Source organism: Corvus moneduloides, chromosome 6 (assembly GCF_009650955.1).
Source record: "Corvus moneduloides isolate bCorMon1 chromosome 6, bCorMon1.pri, whole genome shotgun sequence".
Classification (NCBI taxonomy): domain Eukaryota; kingdom Metazoa; phylum Chordata; class Aves; order Passeriformes; family Corvidae; genus Corvus; species Corvus moneduloides.
In genome coordinates, this window is record NC_045481.1 from 46,120,050 (window position 1) to 46,143,936 (window position 23,887).

The window sequence follows — 23,887 nt, forward strand, 5'->3', positions numbered from 1 at the left end:
TAATAATCTGATTTTACTGTGGAAGAGTGAGACTTGAGGAAGATTAACAACTTTATAACCATTCTTTTCTTCATAAATATAATTGTGTGTGTGTGTATTCATATATTCCTTCAAAGTACTCATTAACAGGAACTATTACTCATGTAAAGACTAAATTTGAAGTGGTCAAATTAAGTGCTTAAAACAGAACTCATACCCTAAAATTTTCTACTTGGCGCAGACCTTCATTTCAGTGACACCTCTTACAGTGGTGTTGCAAAGGGAAAGTAACAAGCACTTAGTACATTCATATAAGTACTTCAGCTGGAAGGAAAATAAGACTCTCTCCCCCATCCCCTTTTGATGAAGTAATCTACCAGAGGCAGCTCAACAGGTCAGTGCTTGACTGGGAGGAGAACCCCCACCTCCCTGCTGCTTCTCTTGAACAGGCTGAGTAGAAAAACACATTCATTGTTGATGAGGCATTGATGGCCATGACAATGCATGTTCAGTCTCCAGTGATTCCCCCACAGGGACCTGTGCACACATACACTTGGAAAAGTAAAGTACAGTCAAGTAAACAGCATCCATAGGGCCAGGGATGAACCCAATGTCTTTCAAAACAACAGTTACAGGGATACCCACACAGCCCACACAGCTGTGGATTGCTGCTATAAAATATCTTCAAGCAAAAGACATCCAAACTTTTTTCAATATACCTCTTCCCAGTATCTGGTGGCTGCTCTTGATGGAGAAATCAACTCCCCCCTGCTCTCACTGTTTGTTCTGTAAGACAGCAGTACAGATAAGGACAAAAGGCAGACAGACTCTAGGAACAGAAAAAGGACATGAACAGGCAGCAAAAGCAGTATGTGATATGTCCTCCTGTGTGTGAACAAAACTAGTGTTATGCTTTTCTCTTTTTTTCTTGTTGTTTCAATAAATAGGGGTTTTTTACTTACTGAAAAACGATTCTTTGTTGTTTTTTTTCTCTTAGATTCTCGGACTCACCTTTGCAATGACCATGTATTGTCAGGTAGTCAAGGCAGACACCTACTGTGCATAGATACCATTCCCAATCTTTCTGCTTCTCCTCCAAAGGACACAGGAGAAATCTCCTTCATGCTCATTCATCTGACCTTTTTTTCCCCCCTTTGTACTATAAACTGTGTATAATGCTATCTTTCTGAAGATTTTGTGAATCACCCCACTTTACTGAAGGAGGAAGAAAAGAAAAAGTCAGTAGTTGAACTGGCACAGGTAAGAAGCAGCCTTGTCTTTAAGCAGAGGAAAACCTCCAAAGAGCAATGGTTCCTTTTCCATGGCCTGTGGCAAGGCAAGAGAGGCTGCATATAAGGGGCTGACTGCAAACCCATGATAGGAAAGGATGGCACTGAGGCAACCTCTACAAAAGCTGCCAGGCTGCCTTCCTGCATTTCCCGGTCTGGAAGAGAGGACGTAGAAAATAAATGTTCTTCATCAAGAAGGTACAGAGTAGCTAGCACTGAATGCAATTGTAATTTTACTACAGTTTGCACACAGCTAAAATGTCAAGATCAAACAGCCCTGCCTCCGAATGTCTCAAGATGGTTTTGTAGCCAGGAGAGGATCATCTTCAGAAATACATTGGTTTAAGGGAGTATTTTTAATCTTATGCACCGCAAAGTCAGGCTTTTAATCAGAATCTGTACAGCGAGATCCTGGCTGTTAATGGAAAACTGGACATTGCCTCACTTCCTAATTGCCAGTGGCATATAGATGGTTGACTGCATATGTTATATATATTACATTCATAAACACATACTTTTCTGAAAGGAGGTGAAAATACCCAGCATCTAACCTCAGAAAGAGGAAACCTTTCTATCCTATTTTACATTCCAACTGAAATAACCAAGTATTATTTCTTGTACAAGGCACTATCACTTATACCTCTGGGAAACAAGTAATTACTTTCAGCTGTATCTTCATTTCAGTAAACAACTTGTGAGTGGGCTCTCTCTGTCAGTCTACTATGGTTTTATTTTTTATCATCCCTGTTTCAAGTTAGTCTGCCAAAAAGTATCACTCATTTCCACCCTTGAAAATGTGTACCAAGCTGTCAGCTGTTCCTCCCCTCAATGTCACTATTTCATTAATTTACTTTGGGATAACATCATCTGCAGGTATGATAGAGTTTGCCTTGCTGAGGAAAAGTCTTTTGCACATTGCTCATTTTTCTGAGAGTTATTAAGACTTCAGATGCTTTTATGCTTAGCTTTTTTTTTTTTCCTCCCAGCTGCACGCTGACAACAGCCAAGACACATCAGTCTCTGTTAGAACTGGAGTCACTTCTCAGTGCTCTTTTTCAGATGCATTTTCCTTCACCTAGCTGCTGGCTAGAATATAATCCACACCTTCTGGAATACCACAGAATCACAGAAATATGCAGAAATCAAAACCACAACTTTCCTTAGCTGGGGAACAGCCACTCATTGATAACGGAAGTAATTCATGTAGTACCCTCCTATGTACATCTTCTGGTGATGAGGTTAAGAATCAGATGTATCCTATTGTTCAAACAAATAATTCCCTGCCAGCAAACAGCACCAGCTAATGCATATGTGACAGAGAGAAGCTGAAGCACCCTAGGGAAAGGACACAGCAGGGAACAGCAAACAGAGCAGTGCAGATGGCCTCCTCCCTTCAGCCAGCCTTTGAGGAGCTCTCAGCCACTGACACTCAGAGCAGAGAGATGATCATGGAGTCCTGTTTTCCAGGAAGTTCAGCGCAGCCATTCCTGCAGACTGGAAGCATGCATCAAGCTCATACAGAAAGTTACCCTGCTTACAACAGCAGGTCTCAGCTACAAGTGACATTTTGCGTGCTTCGATTTAAAGGCAATTTCCAGCACAAAGCTGCCAACTCCCCAGCCTATTGAACAATCTCCTTTACACCCTTAACTAATCCTTTTCCTGGACCTGCATTATTTGACAGATTCACTCTCACTCTTTAGGTTTGGGGGGTTTTTTGTCTCTTTGCTGATTTCCTGCATTCTTCTCACTCTCAGGCATGAGCTACTCCATATTTTCTAGGGAATTGCTTAGGACAGTCTGGTGTTTAAAAGAGCAAGTATCTTCCTAAATCTTACCCCCATGGGGCATTTAGCTCTGCAGGCTAAGGTAAAAAGTATTACTTGTGTGCATTTTATGTGGCTTCCCAATCCCTATCACAGCAACCTCCTCACCACTAAAGGATTTTAGTGTCATGCAAACAAGCCCTGAAAGTGTTAACCAAGCTGAACAAGTAGCCCACACACAGGTGCCCTGTACTCCAAGCAAGAGGCTTACTAGTGGTGTTGCAATCACCACAGTCTCCATGCTTTCTGTTTCTTGAGCCCAGGCTGACCTGCAGCCTGTCCTGCTCTGCAAAAGATGGTGTAAGTTTGTTCCTTCCCTCTCTGTTCTTTTCTTAACCTGCACTGATAAAATTCCAGGTTAGCTGTACCATTAGTTCTTGCCATGGTTTATAGTTTGTACACAGGGGTGCTTCTGCTGACAACTCAGGGTTTCTACCACTGAAATGCAGCATGACAGAGTGATGAATACATTCATAAAACATTGATTTTTTTCTGAGACAGATAAAGGGTAGACAAGTCTATCTGTAGTGATCCCTGCCATTAAAAATTAACACAGACAGCAGGCTGATGATGGTTCAGTTGATGGGAGCAAACCACTGTGCAGAACTCCCACAGAGAGCAACTCTCCAATTTGCTTGATGGTGGTGTAGGGAAAAGAGAGATCACAAACCCCTCTCCTGTCAGTCTCACAGTAATATGTGCGGAATTCTTGGAGAACACTGCTAGACTTCAGCTAAAGCTTCAGTGGAAACAAAATACGAGAAGCAGACTGGAGACAAGTCATATTGTGTGGTTTCCTCTAATAATTTTTCACAGTTTAGGTGTCTTTACAAGATAAACTGCCTTGGTTTTCAAAAACAAGTATTTAAAGGGAGTGTAAGCAACACCCATTTCATAAATCCCAGTCACTGCAACAAAAACACACAAGGGAAAAAACAAAACAAAAACCACAAACAAAGCCAAAAACACCCAAGCAGACAAACAAGCAGACAAAAAAACCCAGATCACATATTGCTGCTAGTAATTTTTTTTTAAATACTATCCTTCCACTACCAACTGAGATGCTACTGCAACTTGTTCCTAATTTGAACTGGACTATTTTGTATATTTGATGTTATTAACTCTCTCCACATAGACCAAACAGATGTTACAGTGCTTACAGCATTACCAGCACAATCCAATTTCAAACCTCTGAACATATTGCATATAACAAGCCTCAGACTTACCATATTTTCTTAAGAGCATTGCATCCTTTCTCTGCTGACAAGGTCAAAAGATTTTGTGATGTGTAACAGCAACAGTCTTTAACAAAAAAACCCCCACAACAAAACAAAAAAGGACAGTTCCATTTAACACATAGAACTTCACATTAAACTGGTTGATTATAACTACTTAACCTGTAGTACATAATATTCATTTGAAAGGTTGCTGATAGTGAATGCAGGCAGAGCAATACAGAAGTCATTCCAATTGCTTCTATTAGTGTCTTGTCACTTTTAGTTAAGTATTTTATATTATTTTGACATCTTATCTTTAAACATGAAGGAGGACTTAATACATTAAAATTAAAGACAGAACCAAAGGCAATAAAGGAGCACTCTTAGTCTATTCTCATTTCTGTTTCTGCTTAATAATAAGATATGAAGGCACAGGGCATATGCCTGAACCCACTGAATTCAGCAGCGTCAGGATTTAGCTTTTTAGATTCAGCCCAATATACTTTTTGCTTTTTATTTTCACAGTTACTAAAAAAACCCAAAAAACATATATTTAATAGAATAAGGTTTATTTTCCTGTACTATCACTAGCAGCCAAATCTTACTATTTGTACAACAGAATTACTTACCTCCTCATCATACAGTGCACAATCACTGAAATTCACTCCAGCTTCTGTTCTATTAATAGGTCTTTGGTCTTCCCCTTTAAATCAAACAAACTCATAAAGGTTTATTCTTCCATTTAATAATTTGTATTTAAATGCAGCATTGTTGGTTTCATAATATGGAGAGGAAGGAACTGCACTGAAGCTGTAAAAATACTCTGTCTTGCATCAGCAATAGGGCTGCTATGGGAATCCACCCAAACCCTCACTTTGCACAAACTAACAAGAACTGGTCACACTGAGCACACGTGGCTCAGGGCTGCCTTTTACACCTTCCCAGGGTAGGACAGGAGGTTGTCAGCATGGACAAAGTCACAGCCTTTCATTTACCCCTTGGCTTCGGTGTTGTGCTATAAATGTGGCACCAAAGGTAAGCAACAGAAACCAGCAGCTGATTGTGGCATTTATTTTAAACCCAGGCTCTCTATTTACTCTTTAATTTATCTGCAAGAATTTGCTAAGTGTGAATGATCTTCATAGATACCGAGTTAGACAGTTAGAAAACACGTTGGGACTTGCCAGGGGAAATCTTGTTTGGATTCCATTGTGAATTCTCCTCCCTTGTCACTGGTATCTTACCACAGTGGGCAGGTCTCCTCGGGTCTTTGGGTTTTGTTGCTGCAATTACAATGGTACATTTTTGTGCATTCATATAAAGAACAAAATTTAAAGTATACATTTTATTTTTTAAAAGTTATTAAATATTCTTTAAAGTTTACAACAGAATGTCTTTTGTATTCTTTATAAGCAACTGCACTACAAGCTAAACAGTGATTCTATACAGACCCAAAGATGTGTGTGTGTACAACTGTGCAAGTGCACACACACACTGTATGCAATTTAACAAAACCCCACAGTGTTCTACTTCTTTGCCATGTCTCATTACCTTTGATTTCACCTATCCTTCCGTACAGATTTGTTTTTATTATTATTATTTAAGTGGCTTACCCAGTCCCAGGTAAATTTACGCCCCTCTTTCCTCTTAAGGATGGGCAACCTGAAATTATGGGGTAGTTGATAACAATTCAGAAACTACTGGGAGATCAGGTTCAGTGTTAAAAAAAAAACTCAGACCCAAATCCAATTATTTTCTGTTAACAACTTGTCTGTTACTGATAACTTTGAAACAAAAGGACTTCTCTTTTTCTGAGGTAGTTGCTTACATTTGGAAATTACATAGAAAAACTTGAAAAATTAACACCAGAATGTGTTGAAATGGAACAACTAGGAAGTTGTACTGTGTCAGATGAGTAGAATGTCTGGTTAGCCACCAATGTTACCTGCAGTCGTGTCTAACACTGCCTCCTTTAATACAATTTGTTGTACCCTACAGGTCAAACAGCTTCACAAGTGAAATTGCCTCTAAACTGTGCATTCTGAACAACAACACGTGTACTATTGAAAGTGTAATGGGAGAAGCAGAGACCCAGATGTTTTAGAGGTTGTTGCAGGAAGCATCATAAGGGATAACCCACACCTTTGGTGGAACATTCTTACAGCTCCCTTAGTTTAGTAGAGATGTTTACATTATTTGAATTGTCTTCATCCCATTAAATGCACAACTAAATGGTCTCATTAACCACATTTATCTTTAATCCCTTTCTGACTTCATGAAAAAGATTAAAGTCTTGCAGTGTAGCAGTGAATTTCACAATTTCTTCAAGTTGCATTTAAAAGAATCCTTCTAACATGGATTTTAACATGTTGCCTTTCAATTTCCTTTACTCACTACTGGTTCTGTACTTCAGGAACGATAACTTAATGATGCTTACAGAAATATATGGGCTCAGAGCAGCAGTATTACCTTTAAAGCTTAATTTGGCTTTCCACTAAAGCTTAACCCTGGGTAATTGAGTACTCTGTTGATTTTCAAGATCCCACTGTTTCAAACAGTGTACCTTCTCCCAGTGGCTATCCCAGTTGTCTTTGCTTTTGAACTACATGTTGGCATAAACAGAGCTGTTCCTATTTTAATCAACAACTAGACGAGTATTTCACCCGACATACTGCTATTTTTCCAAAGTACACTTAACACAACCTGGAAATATCGGGCCTAGCTGATTATTCTGGCTGTGTAATACAAAGTACTTTCTGTCTGCATAGTGATAATTTTCAAAGAGAGTTAAGGGCAGCTTATGAAGCTTCATCCAAGCTTTTGTCTTGACACATCAAAAGTGAAAAACACAGAGTCCTGTGTTTCTTCTCTTACCATGTAAAAAACCCCAAACTAAGGAATCTGTCCTTAATAACTCATCTGGCAAATGCCATTTGAAACAGGCAGTTTTTCTGAAATCCCATTAGTTGCCTATGCTAGGTCACTTCACCCTAGGCCTTGCTTCCTTGTCTCCCCCTGCAAGAAACTCTTTCCCCCTGGAAATACTGTATGTTCACTAGAAATCCTGGGGGTTGTTCACCTGCAAAGCCAGCTCAGTTTACATTCCTCCCTCCAACAGCCAGAAAATGTTCACTACCAAATCTACACCAGTGTGTGTTAGACAGCTGAAGAGAAGTCCTACATCTTAGGGTTTTTAATGAAGAAATAGCTGATCAGTTGAACTGATTTCTCAAGCAAATCCCTGGTATGTTTTATGCAGAAATCATTTAGGCAGAGCAGAACATTTTGTTATGACAGAATTGCTTAACAGAGACTTCCCTGTACTTGGAATTAAAGAATAATTTGAAAGGATGGGATAATTATTCACTATAAACTTTCCCTTATATTCCCATGGCATTGCTATTACAAAGTATAGTTTAAATCACAGGCAACCAAATAAAACATATAACTGTACATAGTTAAATACATAAAAAACAAAACTGTATAGAAAGCAAAGTACAGCATAAAAAACCCCCAACTGTTACATGTATTGCTTATGTGTCTGTGTCTCATATGGACAGTGACAAGAGTTCCAGGTGTAAAGCATTCATCCTGAAGATTAACTAAAAATGACTGGAGAAATACAGGGATTTCAGGAACCGGCTTCTCAAAGTCTATTCAGATGCACCTCAGCATCTCCCTCCTCCACAAATGCCTTTCTTTGGCCCTAAAGCTTAAGTCCATCTCTGCTCCAGCCCCTTCCACCTCTACCATTTAAATCTGCTGTTCTGCACACAAAAATACTTGGCCAGTCACAGTCCCAGTCTGTCAAATGTGGAGGGGATTCAGTTGTCTGAATTGTATAAATTCTAGTGCCCAATGATAAGACACGTTACGTGGCTTGACAAAATTCAGGTTTGATACTGAGTTAGGAGAACACAGACTGTACAGAACAGAGCAGAATAAGTAGTGTGACCGAGTAATTCATGCAACCTGGTTCTGAACCTAAGTAGTGACTGAATCTGAGTTGCTCTTAATGTCCTCGGTTCCTTGATGCAAGCCTGCAAGTGGCTAGACAAGCACTGTTATCACGCAGAACTGTCACTAGCTGTTTAGTATTCTCCAGATAGACCAATGCTGCAGGAATTCTTTTTCCATTTTTTTTAACCCAGTTTACTTGGAAACTTGCTCAGTGTTATTGTATCAGCCACAGATGCAATTAACAGATTCTGATATTATATTCCAGCTTGAATGATAAACACCCAGAATACTGAGGTAAAAAAATGCCTCATCTTAGAAATGACGCCTTTCTTGTTCTTCTGAAATGCTCACCTGGACCCACACACTTTCAAGGTGTCTGGGACAGCATATGCATCCCCACAGTTTGTACTGTGGCAGCCCAACTGCCCAAGATAACTTCTAACAAAAAAAAAAAAAAAAAAAAAAAGTGTAAACGCATGTTTGTGTAATTCTCAGTTCTCTCATTTCAGGCTCTCATTTCTTAAGGAATAAACACCCTCCCTCCTTTAAGGGAGTCAGAGCTGTTCACAAACTCAGTTAGGATGAAGCATTTGCAAATACTCCAGGAAAAGAGCACTCCTGCATGGTGCTGATTCTAATGCTTCTTTGGAACCCCACCTCTCACTCTATAATCCAATACCAGGTCTCTTACCACCGTCAAAGTCACCAAAAGCTTTGTCATAATCTCGGAACACCACACAGCCTCCCCCCCTCCCCACCAATGGCCTTTTGTATTAATTTCATTTGAAAGCCATGCTGGCATTAGTTGAACAGGGAGGCTGTATGGAAGTGTAAGTCAAGCTCTTTGGGTAAACTCTTCTTGCTGTAAGCTCAGCTGCAGGAACTGGACACAGAAATATGTTAGAAATAGTAATATTTCCCCCTAGAAGCCAGAGGTGCTTTGACTATTCTGGTGAGCAGCTAAGTTATGCTACGTGGTCTCTCAAGGGCAGAGTTGCCTCAAAACCTCATGATTGAAAACACTCCTACTTTTTGGGGAAGGACAGAAATTGTGAACTCAGACCTGTGCACAACAGAAGGAATTACGGATTTGCAAATGCAAACACAATAGAGTACATAGACTGAATTGATGTGTCATATAATTACTAACTCACTTTCCCTAAACAAAGTAGCTCACCAGCTTGGAAGTACAGCTTGTTGTCATGGAACTTGCTTGATATTTGGTGCTAATAAAAATTGAAGTTTTAAATCTCCCTGTGAAGTCCGTGCATTGAAGTTCTTCCCTATTAAACACCTTCTTATTCCTGACTGTGCACCACAGCTGGTTACCCTGACACAAAACAATTTTATCAAAAGGTCCTTTGAAATAAGTGCTCACAGGTTTCAAAGAAGAATTATCACAGGAAAACCTGGCACAATTAAAAGCTTGCTGCAAATCACACTCTCTTGTTCCTGATGGAATCAAGAGTTAATGTACATGCAAAAAATCCATGTGCATGTGTTCTTCTCCAAACCAGAATATTCCGGTGCAAGCAGTCTTTGGTGTGGGTGGCAGAGCACTCCAATTTATCCAAATATGTAAACCAGGAAAGGTGAGGAAGAAAAGGGAAAATAAAAATGACAGGTATGAAAAAAAAATGAAGATTGAGGGAGAAAGTTGGAAATGGACAAGAGACCACCTGAGCAGACTGGTTTTCCCCACTGTAAGGTACAAAGATAGAGCAGCATCCCATGGCACATGGTGAGCCCGGTCAGAACAGCCCCTGTGCCCTGTTCCAGCTGCTTTCTTGTGCTCTTCAGACTGTAGTCCCATCTATTCCCCTCCTAGGTGCAGCAGCCTCACTGAGCTATTGAAGGACACAGGAATACTCAGATGATGAACAGCTGTAAGGGGTACAGACACTGATTTCTCTTACACCCTCCAAATTTCAGTTCTTCCAGCCTTGCAAGAGATCCATTTAGGGAGCAGTGGTGTTGAATTTATATGTAATTTAAACATTACTGAAAAATGCTGAGGATGATGAGATACATCTGCAGGTCCTGAGGGAACTGCTGGATGAAATGGCTGAGCCACTATCCATCATATTTGAGAAATCATGGCAGTGCAGTCAAGTTCCCACTGACTGGAAAAGGAGAAAAATAACCCCCATTTTTATAACGGGAAGAGTGGGATACCTGGAGAACTACAGGCCCATCAGTCTCTCCTTACTGCTCAGCAAAATCATGGAGCAGATCCTCCTGGAAAATATGCTAAGGTGCATAGAAAACAAGGATGTGACTAGAGACAGCCAACATGGCTTCATGAAGGGCAAATTGTGCCTGACAAATCTGGTGGCCTTCTGTGATGGGGTTACAGAGGTGGATAAGGGAAGAGTGACTGACATAACCTACCTGAACTTGTACAAAGCATTTGCCACTGTCGTGCACAACAGCGTTGTCTCTAAACTGGAAAGACATTGGTTTGATGGATGGACCACTCAGTGGATAAGCAACCAGCTGGATGGTCACTCTCAAAGTCCAAGAGGAGACCAATGACGAGTGGTGTTCCTTGGGGGTCCAGGAGGACTGTTCAGACTGGCACTGTTCAACATCTTTGTCAGTGACGTGGGCAGTGGGATCGAGTCACCCTCAGCAAGTCTGAAGATGATACCAAGCTGTGTCGTGTGGCTGACACTTGGGAGGGCAGGGATGCCATTCAGAGGGACCTGGACAGGCTGGAGAGATGGGCCCATGGGAACCTCAGGAAGTTCAACAAAGCTGATCACAATGTCCTGCACCTGAGTAAGGGAAATCCTGACAGGCTGGACAAACACAAAGACAGGATTGAGAGCAGCCCTGAAGAGAAGGACTTCAGTGCTGTTGACAAGAAACTCGACAGGACCTGGCAACATGCTCTTGTATCCCAGAAAGAGAAGCAGTGCAGTCAGCAGGTCGAGACAGCTGATTCTCTCTCTACTCCACTCCAGTGAGATCCCACCTGCAGTACTGCATCCAGCTCTAGGGCTCCTGACATAAGAAGGACATGGACCTGCTGGAGCAGGTCCAGAAGAGGCCACAAAGATCCTCAGAGTGCTGGAGCACTTCTCCTGTGAGGACAGGCTGAGAGAGTTGGGATTTTCAGACTGGAGAAGAAATAGGTATTAGAAATAAGTTCTTGACTGTGAGGGTGGTGAGGCACCAGAACATGTTGCGCAGAGGAGTTAATGGATGCCCCATCCCTGGAAGGCCAGGCTGAATGGGACTGTGAGCAACCTGATCTAGTGGAAGGTGTCCCTGGCCCAGGGCTGGGAGGCTGGAACTAGATAATCTTTATGGTCCTTTCCAACCCATTCTGTGGTTTAAAAGAACTCAGCACGTCACAGCTGATCTGTCAGAGCTGTTCTGTCACTGTTACATGGAGCACAGTATCCTGCAAGTGAAAAAGCTTTCTTAGTGCAGCTACACAGAACACAAGGGTAGTTCAGCTACACAGTCAGATCTAGTGCTGAACAACTGAGTGCCCTGATGCCTGACGTGCACAAGAAGCTCTGGTGAAGTATTAAGAGAAATTCAGGATAATACTGCCACTCTCAGTGCTGATGATGCAAGCTTATTTAATTTTCATTTTCATTTAGTGAGTTCTCACTGAAATTAAAGATTCCTTGAAAGCTTTATAGCATGAAGTGAAATGGCAAATTAAATTGAAATTGTGGTAATCCCCAGAAATGTATACACAACTAATGCAACTCAAAGTCTAGACACCTTTAAGACTGGCAAGTTCTTATAAGAAAAAGCAATCTATCATTTTCAAGCCTTTCAATTTGTCTGAGGACATCCCAGAATGCACCACATTGTGTCTACACTATCACTGCAGTGGGACTAGGCAGATCTCTATCAGAGAATGAAGTACTATTGAAATGCGTTACATGAACCCAAAGCACCAGAGAATTTCACATACAGGAGTTTAAAAAAAAACCCTATTTTCTCTGTCTGTCTTATTGAGACCACATCTCACAAGCATCAATGTAATTTTCACTTCAGTATTTTCAAATGGCAACATTTGCTTGTTTGAAAGCCTAAGCAAGATCTCTGTTAAGGTAGGAAAGTTGCTCAACTCTGCAATTTTTGTTTTTCAAGTCTGTGTAAAACTCTTCCTGCAGCAAACATGTAATAAGTGAAAACCCACAAGGAATCACACTCTGGGTGTACAGATGTACACAGAAGGAATTTAAGCCCCAAGAATGAAAGTAGATTTCCCAGTAGGCAAAGGTGAGCTATAGTTTCAGTTAAGTCTTCAGTGAAATTTTTAAAGCAGAGAATATGATGATTCCTCAGGGAAACTGCACAGCCACAATGCCTAAGCATATTTAAAGATTATCATTCGGGGCTTTTAAATCGAGCTCTATGTTTCTATTAATCCACTGAGCTGCCAGCCCAGTCTCACACTGGCAGGCTCACTGCTCTCTAACAATTGAGAGCTTATTAAATATTAAGGTCTTAATCTTAAGTACTTCTGTTTGACTGAGAAATTCTAAACAGTGCAGAAGATAAACATTTTCCCACTAATATATATATACACACACATATATATGCAGAGAGAGAGCAGTATGAGATAAAGGCAAATGTCCCCAAACTAGCAGGAGAATTGTGTAATAAATCCATTCATTTTAAAGCAGCCCATGTATCCCCCCAGTTACATTCCCTTCCAGTTGTCTAGACCCAGCCTTCACAGGTTTACCTCTAAAGGACAAAAGCTCACCTCTCTCCTGCCTTCAAATGCCAGCTTAGGAATTAGAAAGATGCTCACAGCAGGATTCACACTACTCTAATAATGCTACACTACAGGTAAAGAGCCAGACAAATGGTTTGAAAGGTAGCAGGACCAGCAGCATGTCTGGTACTTGATCTCTCTGACTTTCCATTCCGTTATTTTTAAAAGCATTCAGCTAAGACAGCTTTTGCTTAAAAATTAGGCTAAAATGCATAAACTGGATGTGTATCCAGTACAAGATTTTCTGAAAAATCATTTTCTACCTAACAGGGACAGGGGTCATCTAGTCAGATGGCTTCCCTTCCTCTTGTATTTCAGAAGGATCGCTTTAGATCCAGTACAACTTGGGGTGGGTTGGGAGGAAGCAGGAAAGTTTTTAGTTGAGATTTTTAGATTTTCATACTGTTAAGGCTTTCCACTAGACCCAACAGTAAAAGAGATGGTGACTGGGAAAATGGTCAGCAGCAAATGAGGGTTCCTGTTTCAGGACCTTTGTTCTGGAAAGGAGCCAAGGAGTACCCGCAGAGTGCTGAAATCCCACTTGCCTCTTACACAGAAGATCTGTAGTGCAAGCACTGCTGCCCCCTGAAGGAGCCCTGTGAAATCACATGGAGTGTGGCTTGCTGCACTGTCTGTGGAAGCAAGACCTTCCCGGATGACAGAATTCTTCTTTGTGCCCTTCTCTTCAGCCCAAGATTTCTGCTGGAACCAGACGTCCTCCTCTCTTCACAGCATCACCATTCCCCTGAGGGCTGGCACGCTGAAACCCCTCTGTCAGGAATCAGAGCCACATCAGCTTCTCTACACACAAACTTGAATTTCCCTTTCTAGACAAGCTCAGATACCAAACAATGGTCAGATAGGCATTACACCACAGAAACAAAATGTGGATCTTGCCAAAAAATGAAAGAAATAAGGAGCTTAGAGTCTGTGTCTACACGTGGAAACCTAGAGATCAATCAAAACTAGAATAGTGGAATTAGTGCTGAGGTGAAACACAATGAAGCAAAACACCAAACAGCTGCCTGAGGCTCTTTCAGCAGGGACATCAGCAGAGGCTGGTGCATACCCTGTCCTGCTCTGTGCCAGGGGACACCACTCTGACACGAGTAGCACGTGGGCTCTGTCATTCCCATCACAATATTTATATGCGGGCCCAAGAGAGTACTTGCAAAACCAATATACTCACTAAAAATTTCCATTATCTTTTCAAATAGAAAGCTACCATTCGGATGCATTTTGGCCAGAGGTTTAGCTGAGACTCAGCCTCATGTTTCCGTGGCCCATGTCATCTACATGGCCATCAGTATGGGACAAAGTACTTTCAATTCCTGTTTGATGACCACAAACAACATTTCAGAAAAGCAATTTCTGCAGTTAGTGCAATAAAGTAAGGAGGTACTGAGGGCTAGCAAACACAAAAGGCTTCAAGCCCCCTGGAACAGATAATACAGCATGCAGAAATATGTAAGTCGTTTTGTACTGCAAGTCAATCCCTTTATTAAAAGGGGATTACAACAACCACAGCATTTGGTGTCATTCACACACACACAACCCTGTATTAACTCCTGTATATGGAAAACTCAGTTTGGTGATAGGCTCCTGCAGTCTGCTTGTCCTGTCTCCCATTCCCCCTCCCCCAAGCTTTTTACCTACAAGAATGTCAATAGCTCAGATTTCAATTTCTAAAGGAATGGGGGTTTAACATTTATCCAGAACTCTCTGGATGTTTGTCCTTCCTCCACTAGTGGCCCATATGGCCAGAAAAATGGTAAGGTCTGCAGAGAGACAAAGTTTAAAATCAATTAATAATATTCAAACTCCTTTGCAGGACCTAAAGGCCAGTCCTTGAAACAATTACAGATTTGATAATGAAATGTTCTTCCATTTATCAAGGGTTTTTTTCTGTCTCCTAGTTTGGTTTGTTCATGCTCTATTCCATGCTTGAACACCTATTTTATAAAGACAATCTTTAGAAATACTAACTATACATGCTTACGAATGCTTCTTTATGCAAAAGTAACAAAACCAAACCACAGAATCATTTTAATGGACAAAACACTTGAGGTGCAAAACAGCGTGAAGAAAAATAATGTGTTACTTAGGAAAGCACAGGAAGGAATTATTCTGATAATCTGCAGAACAATCCATGACTCAATAAATAAAATAAGCTTTTCAGCTTCTTTCTAAATTAATTCTTTTATAATCTTGTCTCTTCATAGGTAAGCCAAGTTTGCCTTGCCATAAATTCTATTCCAATAATAATGGCAAAAGATTGAGACATTTATCAGGACACAGGGAATCTTGAAGCTACACCAAACATCCTTCCTCACGGTGATGCACATTTGATGGGCTACTAATGGAATCCTTTCAGCTGAGTATCACAGGTTTTACTGTCTGGCAGAAAGCAAAGTTTTACAGTGAAAGAAAAACACTGCATAGGGAGATACTCCAAGGGCTTACCAGGTGCTGCTGCTTTCAGTGCTGCATTTCCAGACCACTCCAGTACAATCAGAAATTCAAAACCATTTTCATGTGCAGTGAGTCAAGCTGTTCTCCTGCTCTGTTAGTGACTGCAGTCAGTTCTGAGTAACATCTCCCCATCACCATGAAGAAACTGCCCAAATTTATGTGCCTGACACCTGCACTGTAGAATCCTTCACATGAAGCAAAGCTTTCATTATTTTGGGGTTGCACTGAAATTAGAAGTAAATTCTTTCAGATGCTACTATTTAGTTCCAGAAAAGCCCCAAGTGAGTTATTTAATACTGCCTGTGCAAATAACCTTAAAACCCTTTTTTATTACAAAAATAGCATTATCAATAAAAACTGGATAAGCTACACAACTTCATGGCATAGCTCTGTTCTCGGAAGTGTTGTTCTTTTCATTGTGCAGAACCAATATCTACTCTTCTGTTCCAAATAATGGTTTTAAACTTCCTCCAGGATGGGAGAAAGGCATTATTACTTTTTTGATTCCTCCTATTCTTGCTGAGTCAACACAAAATGAAGCAGAATTATGTTTTCATTTGAGATTCATCAAAAGAGCTGCAATCAAGCTGAGCTGTACTGCTATATTCTGTTTTAATGAGAAACAACAAAAATCCTTGAAAACAAATGGGCTCCCAGACATGCAAGTCGGTGGCAAAACGGGGCCTGTGGAATCTTTAAGCAGCAATGGTCCCTGAACACCAACAGTGCTTGAATGTCAGCAGGAAAAAAAAAAAAAAAAAAGCTTTCACTTACAAAGAAAACAGCTTGGAAATGAAAGCTGACCAGCAGTTTGACTCCTACATCAAACACAGAGACCAAACAGTCTCAAAAGAGGGAAGTACATCCCCCGAAGCACATACGCAAGCAAGTTTAGAAAGCACAAGGTTAGCCTTGCAAACGTGATCCACTACAGATCCTGCTCTTTTTTGTCTTTTCAGCTTACCCAGACAACATGCAGAAAGGCCAGGTTGTGATGGAAAGAAGATGCCTCAGAGGAGTAACAATTCACCTTATGACAGAAGGACTAACCCACCATTACGTTCCCTTTGAAATGTATAATCAGTGACATTATCACTAGGAAAATATTCAGACCTTTGAAAGATCCAGCTACTGTCTGTGACTCTATGACTTATTGCAGTAGTTATTTACTCCACCTGATTGCATGTTGTACAAATTACTATTTCCATTTATGCTATGTATAACTACTTGTCTCCATATCTACAAGCAAAGCCATTTTTCCTCAGTGTGTGGTGGTGAGGGGAAGGACTCATCAGCTCTCACAGAACCAGTCAGAATGGCAGTGTGCTCTGTTCACTTTGACATGCACACATCCCCAACTTGCTGCCAACAGACTGTTCTGCAGTGAGTGATTTTGAGAAGACCCTCACAGTGTCAGTGATGAAGGGACCCTACTTTGCTCTGGCTTGCTCTGATTTGTGTAACTCAGCAGCAGGGTCTAGCCAGCACATGGTGGGAGACAGAATCATAGAATATCCCCAGATGAAAGGGACCCACAAGCATAATCAAAGCCCAACTCCTGGCCCTGCACAGCACAGTCCCAAGAATCACACCATGTCCCTGAGAGTGTTTTACCCAAATGCTTCTTAAACTTTGTCAGGTGCAGTTATCACTTCCCTGGGGAGCCTGTTCCAGTGCCTAAACATCCTCTGGTGAAAAAACTTTTCCTAATATCAAACCTAAATCTCCCCTGACACAACTTCAGGCCATTCCCTCAGGTCCTGTCACTGGTCACCAGAAAGAGATCTGGGTCTGTCCCCTGTTCTTCCCCTCAGGAGGAAGTTTTAAGTGCAGTGAGGTCTCCCCTCAGTCTCCTCCAGGCTGAACAGGCCAAATGACCTCGGCTGCTCCTTGTGTGGCTTCCCCACTAGACTCTTCACCTTCTTTAGATGCTTTCTAATATTTTTCTCTCTTTTATTATATTGTGGCACCCAAAACTGCCCCAGCACTCGAAGTGAGGCTGCCTCCATGCTGAGCAGAGCAGGACAATCCCCTCCCTTGCCTGACTGGCGATGCTGTGCCTGATGCCCACCAGGGTCAGAAACCCTGGCTCCTGTTTGATTTTGTGACAGATTTACTACCTGGCACTGAAAAAGTAATTTTCTCTTTTCTTTCCACTTTGTCTGCCAGGTCTCTTTAAGGCTGTGTGCTCTTTGGAACACTGTCCACTGTACCTTTTTTCCAATGCAGTTATCCCTAACAACCAAGGGCTCCTGAGAAGGAGGAGGAAAAGGCTTCTCATACACTCTGAAGAGTTCTTCTTATATCCATGATGAGTTTAATACTGCATACACTTGAAGCTCGAATTATATACTAATATGTGTATCTGGGAAGGCAAGGAGTATTTACAATATTCATGTTTTCATCTGCAAAATTCACTTAATAACTTCTAGTGGTCTGCCAAAAAGCACTGGGAGAAGCCATCAGAAAAGTCACCTCAGTTGTGATAAATATATTTTCCAAGGACAGAGCACAGCCTGCCAAAATATTTCATAGTCCTAGGCTCCAAAACAGTGCTCAAAAATGTACAGGGATCACCTTGGAACACAGGGGTTTGGGTTTCATCTTGCTAAGTCTATCTCTCTGCTGGTCCTACAGAAGGAAGGAAAGGAGAAAGTGCATTTTTTCTGAAAGCAATTGTTCTGCCCCATTCCCTCCCTCTCATCCCCTTCAAACAGCCACACACACAGTTTCTCTACTCTGCCCTGCCCACCACCTTAAGAGACATGGGCAGATAAGCTCACTTGTTGCAGCCAAGGGGAGAAGATGAAATCTGAACACAGAACTGGGACCTTGCTCAGAGGTCAGTCTATATTAGACACAACAGAAAGGTTTTCATTCTGGGGATGATGATCAGTCTCCCTGCCACCTTATATATTTATTTAACTCTTACTAAAGCAATTAACAAATCTGGTTCAGTAAAAAAAAAAACCCACCTTAAAAATTACTGATCGTTCCCTCTTGTATCAAAGGCAGTAATTCCAAATCAAAAAGCAAATGTTAAAGGTACAATTTAACCCTCAGTGCTTAAAATAGTTAATAAACTGCTAAACCAGGCTTCTAAGACATGAGCTCAGCCAGTCTCCTGTGTGCAATTGCATCTTCACATCAACCCCAATTTCAGGGTTGATGTGAATGAAGAAAGGAGGAATTAGATGGAATTTAAAATCCTGACCCACTGTTTGACTCAGAAAGTCCATCTAAAACACTTCCCAGCTAACAGCAAATGCAATTTCATTTTAACAGGAAGTTCTGAGCTAAAAAGCAGAAGCAGGATGCAAAGGCCTCATACAGCAGACAACAATTTAGTGCTGTGATTCTAAAAGCATCATTAAATAAAAGACTTTCTAGTGTTAATTCCAGCTAATTATATCAGCAAGCTACCCAGAGCAAAAAAAACCAAAAAAACTCATTTTAAGTTGGCTCTACAGTTGCAAGACATGACACAATATATCTGTAAAGGGAGACTGCTTATCATTTATGAAGAAACTATTTACTTATGCTAGTAGAAGTGGTCTGTATAAAATACGCCAAACACCTCCACCTGGTTCCTCGGTAGCTCCAGCTCTAGTGCAAAACAAAGACAGTTTGGCTTTCACTTAGCCAGGCTGATTGGTTGTTTTAATGAGAGCAAAATGAACAATATTATAAGCACAAAGGTTTTTCCACATTAGGACATGAGCAGAGCAAAAATAACCACTTGTTTTACACAAAAGCTCCCAGCACAGCAACTGAAACAGCACCTATAAACAAGGGGGAATCAGCCCAGAGGTAGCTGCCATGAGCAGAGCTGAGCTTTGCCACTCTTCCTCCCACAATATCACTCTAATAACTATAGGGATTAGGGAGCCAGCTTTACAAATGGCATAAATTACTCTCTCCTCCTCTCTCTCAGTGTGGTCACACAACACTCCAGGCATCTTTTCCCTAATTTCCACAGCACAAGAATGCTGATTCTGCTGCTGCTGGGCCTTCATCTACTCATGATATATAAAGCCCCCAAAGGAGCAAAGGAAAACACAAAAAGACTACAAAACCTGTAATAATAGCCAAACCATCTGTAGCAACTTTTCTGCCCCTCATGAGTTCACGTGAAAAATCAGAGAAGAAACCGTAAAGATTGAGTGAAAATGGACACACACAGTCCTAAATAATTTTCTACACTGGGCAGTAATTCTGTCTATTGGCTATTTTTAGTCACAGTCCCATGCTCCACAACTGCAAGCAAAGACAGCATAGAGTGGAGTATATGCTCTCCACCAGTGCACTGGAAGAAAAATGACAGGAACATATCAAAAGTCCTACCTAGATGAGGTAATGAGATTGTAAGGAAGAATAGAAAAGTAACGTTTAGTGAAAATTAGCAATGTTTCTATGGGGGTTTTTAAGCTGCTTTTACACTTGCAAATGTATGTAATAAATAAAGGAAAACAATATTTAGTATTACCTTCTGGAGTAGGATAAGCAGCAGAGGTAACCATAATGTGTAGACTTTACATATTAGAGGAAACTTGAAACCCCATAATCTTCTACTCCATCTGTACTAACCTTAATCTTCGAGTAAGGTGAGGGAGATCATTCAGCCAGTCCCTGGTGCAGCCACACACAGAGCAGGAACTTAACAGCAACAGATGACAGACCTGGAATATTAGATAGCCCAGCTCTGAGAAACTGTTCCAGGATTTGCAGAAAAATGCAACGATCTGGGAAGCCTTACAGCAAGTCACTTATGCAAAAAACTCCACGGTATGCAATCTAGAGATAAGAGGGTCTGTGCCCTTCTGCCACTATGTGTATGTCTGCTCAGATTAGTGGCTTCTGGTAAACGAAATAAGGAAAGTTAGGAAGTCGATAGAAAGACAATATACTGCTTATTTACACTAAACATTTCCACATGATCTTCATTACTGCTCTCAAAAAATCAGGTGGGCAAGGTAGTGAATGCCCTGTGATTAAACTCTGCTCCCACCTGGGCAGCCAGCTGAGCATTCATACACAGAGGGGCAGGGTTTTATGTTCTGCCTTCCTACACTAGACAGTTGCTAAATTTTACCTTATTTAAACTCCACACAATGGATGGAATAAAATATGATCTGTGTGCCACATGAAGGCAGCTCGAAAGTGCGCATCTGCTTTGCTCTCAGCAGTTAAATGGAGAATAAGTTCTAATGTGCTGGAAGTCAGAGTAAGAACTTATTTCATTAAGAGTTTGTAAGAAACGTCTTTGTTTCTAGGAAAAATAGCCTACAAGTTTTTCTATAGTATTTTTACTGAAACAATTTTAAGTTACACTGTAACCAACTAAACACTGAAATATATCCAGAAAAGGTAACTGGTATAAGTAGGAATGTAAAACAACAAACTGTTTTAAATTTTGAGTCTTAGATTCTATTCATCTGCATTTTTTTTGCAAAATAACATTTTGTTATAATGTTCTCATTCCAACAGAATACATTTTAAAACACATTTTGCTTTTAATTTCATATACTAACAAGATAAGTGATGTTATTTATTTTTGCAACTGTTTGAATAAGTAGCGTTAATCAAGTTCTATTCCAGTTATTTTTTCATATTAAGCTGGGTTTTTTTCTAAAGAGATGATCTATTTTTCCCTAACACAGACTATCAAAGGGATTGCCTGGCAGACTACAAAACACCAATTCAGGCTTACTTAATTTGCACTTATTACTATAAAAGTGATCACTGAAGGAATGTTATTTTCAGGAAATAGCTGCATACAACCTCTTCAAGTTGCAGAGGTAGAATCCATCTGCTTTGTGCTGCTATTTGTTTAACTGAAGTCACAGAGCTGCACTGTGTATTAATCAGAACAGTAAACTTCAGAAGACATGTCCCAAATTCAGGAGAGACTGTAATTACAGTTCCTGTGAACATCCATTAGCTTTGCAGTCTCCACAGACGAGCATGCACAGAACTCTCCCCCCCGCTCTTACGAATAATTACGACTGTTAGCTCACAGCAGAAATGAAAAAAGCATTTCATATTTTTGCTTAAGCCCATAAACATTAAATTGTTACAACTCACCCAACAATTCTTTATAACTAAGAAGTGGTTAAAGAGCCTGTTTAACTGTTGTCAGCCTTTGGTCTGCCTTATCACATTTTCTCTTCTCTTTCTCTCCTAACTTTCTTACCTCAAAGCTACACTTGGTTCTGCAGTTTCCCACCTATATATGATAAAAAACCAAACTATAACATGCAATCCTATAGCAATTTTTCTTGAAGAAATAGCACCTCACAATGAGAAGCAAAACAACTTATTTTCCACAATTCTCTGTTAAATCTCTTTCTCATTACAAAGATGCTATGGCAGCTCAAGTTTTCAAGATACACTTACCACAGGAGATAAGATGGGATGCTGTTATCCCAGAAGAATGGTCCATGTGGTCCTACAAGCAGCCAGATACATCCTCTTTTCTGTCACAAGATACTTAGTTGTATACAGATACCCTCCCTTGACACCTGTTAAAACGATGTGTGTGATGATAATTGACAATAAAACTACTAGCTTCATATCAAAGGCCAGCTGCAACAGAATCAGCTGCTATTTCTTTTTCTCAGTGAATGCAATAAAAATTGTGCAGAAAAATGTGTTTATCTTAACCCTGTGTAAGTCTAACCCAAGAAAAAAAATCACCCAAAAATACAAGAGCAAAGGCCAGTTGAAAAAAGCTCCACTTGGCATCAGGTAGATCAAAGATACCTTTACATTCATAGGTCTTGAGATCTTATACAAATACAAGGAAATTTTTCTTGCAACAGAGCCAGATTATACAGCAAACCTTTTTTGGTTTTTTTAAAATGCATCTTAGAAAACTTAATGATAATATACTGTGTGCAAATAAACACACTTCCATGTCACTGCTTGCTTTAGTAGGTGTAAGCTGTTTTAATAGAAACACTAAATATTTCTCCCCAGTCATACCCTTGATTGTGTATGTCCAGTATCTTCAGCCTTGCCCTGCCAAGTACCTCATTTTAGGAATACTTTTTAAATTTAGGAATAAATAATGAAGTGTCACTTCAGCACTCCCTCCTACCTTCTGCCCCTCATGCAGTTTTCCCCACTTGTCATAAAAGAGATGCTCTGCAGGAACTCCTTTCATACCAACCTCTCTCTCCTGTGTCACTTCTCATAAATGTGTTAAGGTGCAAATTTCAAAAGAAAGCTGATTTCATCGTGGCTCATTGATATCTCAATTCTCTGTTAATACAGGACAACCTGACATTCCTAAATATTGAAAACTTACTTAGGGAAATGCAAGACCAACCCGTCAGAAGCTGTTCTGCATTCATTCTGGAGCTCACGTGCCTTCTGATGCTCATTTGGTTTTTTCTTTTTCTTTTTTTTTGAACAGAGAATTTCATGAGAAAGAATAATGCCAATTTTGTTTCTTTTAGAATATTATTTCTAAAGCAACAAACATGTTTTGCCTTTAGAGACAACGGCAACATTCTTGGCCTCAAGCACCAATATACCATGGATGGCTCAAAATCCTATCTGGTACTTCTTATCTGGTATTGATTTTTCATGATACATCAAGGGTTAGTTTTATCTTCTTGAAACACAAAGGTGTTTGTGCTACCTCTAAGGATGGAAAAGACATTTCTTTCTAACATAGCTGTACTTGGAGACAAACAGGAATCATGAACTTCATAAAAAAATCATCACAGAATATAAAAAAAATTATAATTGTGATAAATTATGTATATCTACCTTTTCTAGAGAGGAAACAAGCTAAAATGAAATATCATTTTCTTCCCCACATCCCATTTGGGAAGCTACTTACTAGCTAATACAGAACTGGATGCCATTTCAGAACATAACCCCTTCCACTGCTATTTTTTCCTGGTTCAATAGTGCCACTGAATGTAGAAAAAACAGTGTAATAGAATTTAATTCTTGTGCTATTCTAGATACCATTGCCAGAGCGACTTTAAATTGCTTTTGAACGAACTAGAAAGTTCAAGTTAATTGAACACAAGGATTCATGTAGCAAATTATTTTACTACTAATGGTATGGAAGAAAGAAACCTGATTAGTAAGCCCAGCTGGATACTCGCAATGTGAGAAGTCGAGAGATGCCAGAACTAAATCAGAAAGGTGAAGATCAATAGTTCCTTAATCAATGGTGGATTACAGTGGGATTTATTCTGCTGAAAACAGCAGGGGCAGATAAATTCCCCGCTGAGATTAATTACTGGGAAGGGTGAATGTGAACAGAGAAGTGCAGTTATCTTTGTGACAACTGTAAGTGGCAAGAAGAGCACCAGTGGGAGTATAGAGCTCTTTGCCTGAGTCTCTGCTGGTGACCAATGACACCCTCATCAAATT

At 40.4% G+C, this 23,887-nt stretch overlaps 1 protein-coding gene across 5 annotated transcripts in view; it reads left to right on the forward strand.

The window, feature by feature from the left end:
• The window catches only part of TSPAN4 (tetraspanin 4), a 429,626-nt gene extending 420,102 nt beyond the window's left edge, over window positions 1–9,524 (forward strand). For all 5 annotated transcript variants that reach the window (XM_032110834.1, XM_032110833.1, XM_032110832.1 and 2 more), the window contains one exon: window positions 977–9,524. In XM_032110834.1, coding sequence (XP_031966725.1) covers window positions 977–1,045 — 69 coding nt within the window. In that variant the 3' untranslated portion in view covers window positions 1,046–9,524. The remainder of the gene's footprint in view (window positions 1–976) is intronic.
• The last annotated feature ends 14,363 nt before the right edge of the window (window positions 9,525–23,887 follow it).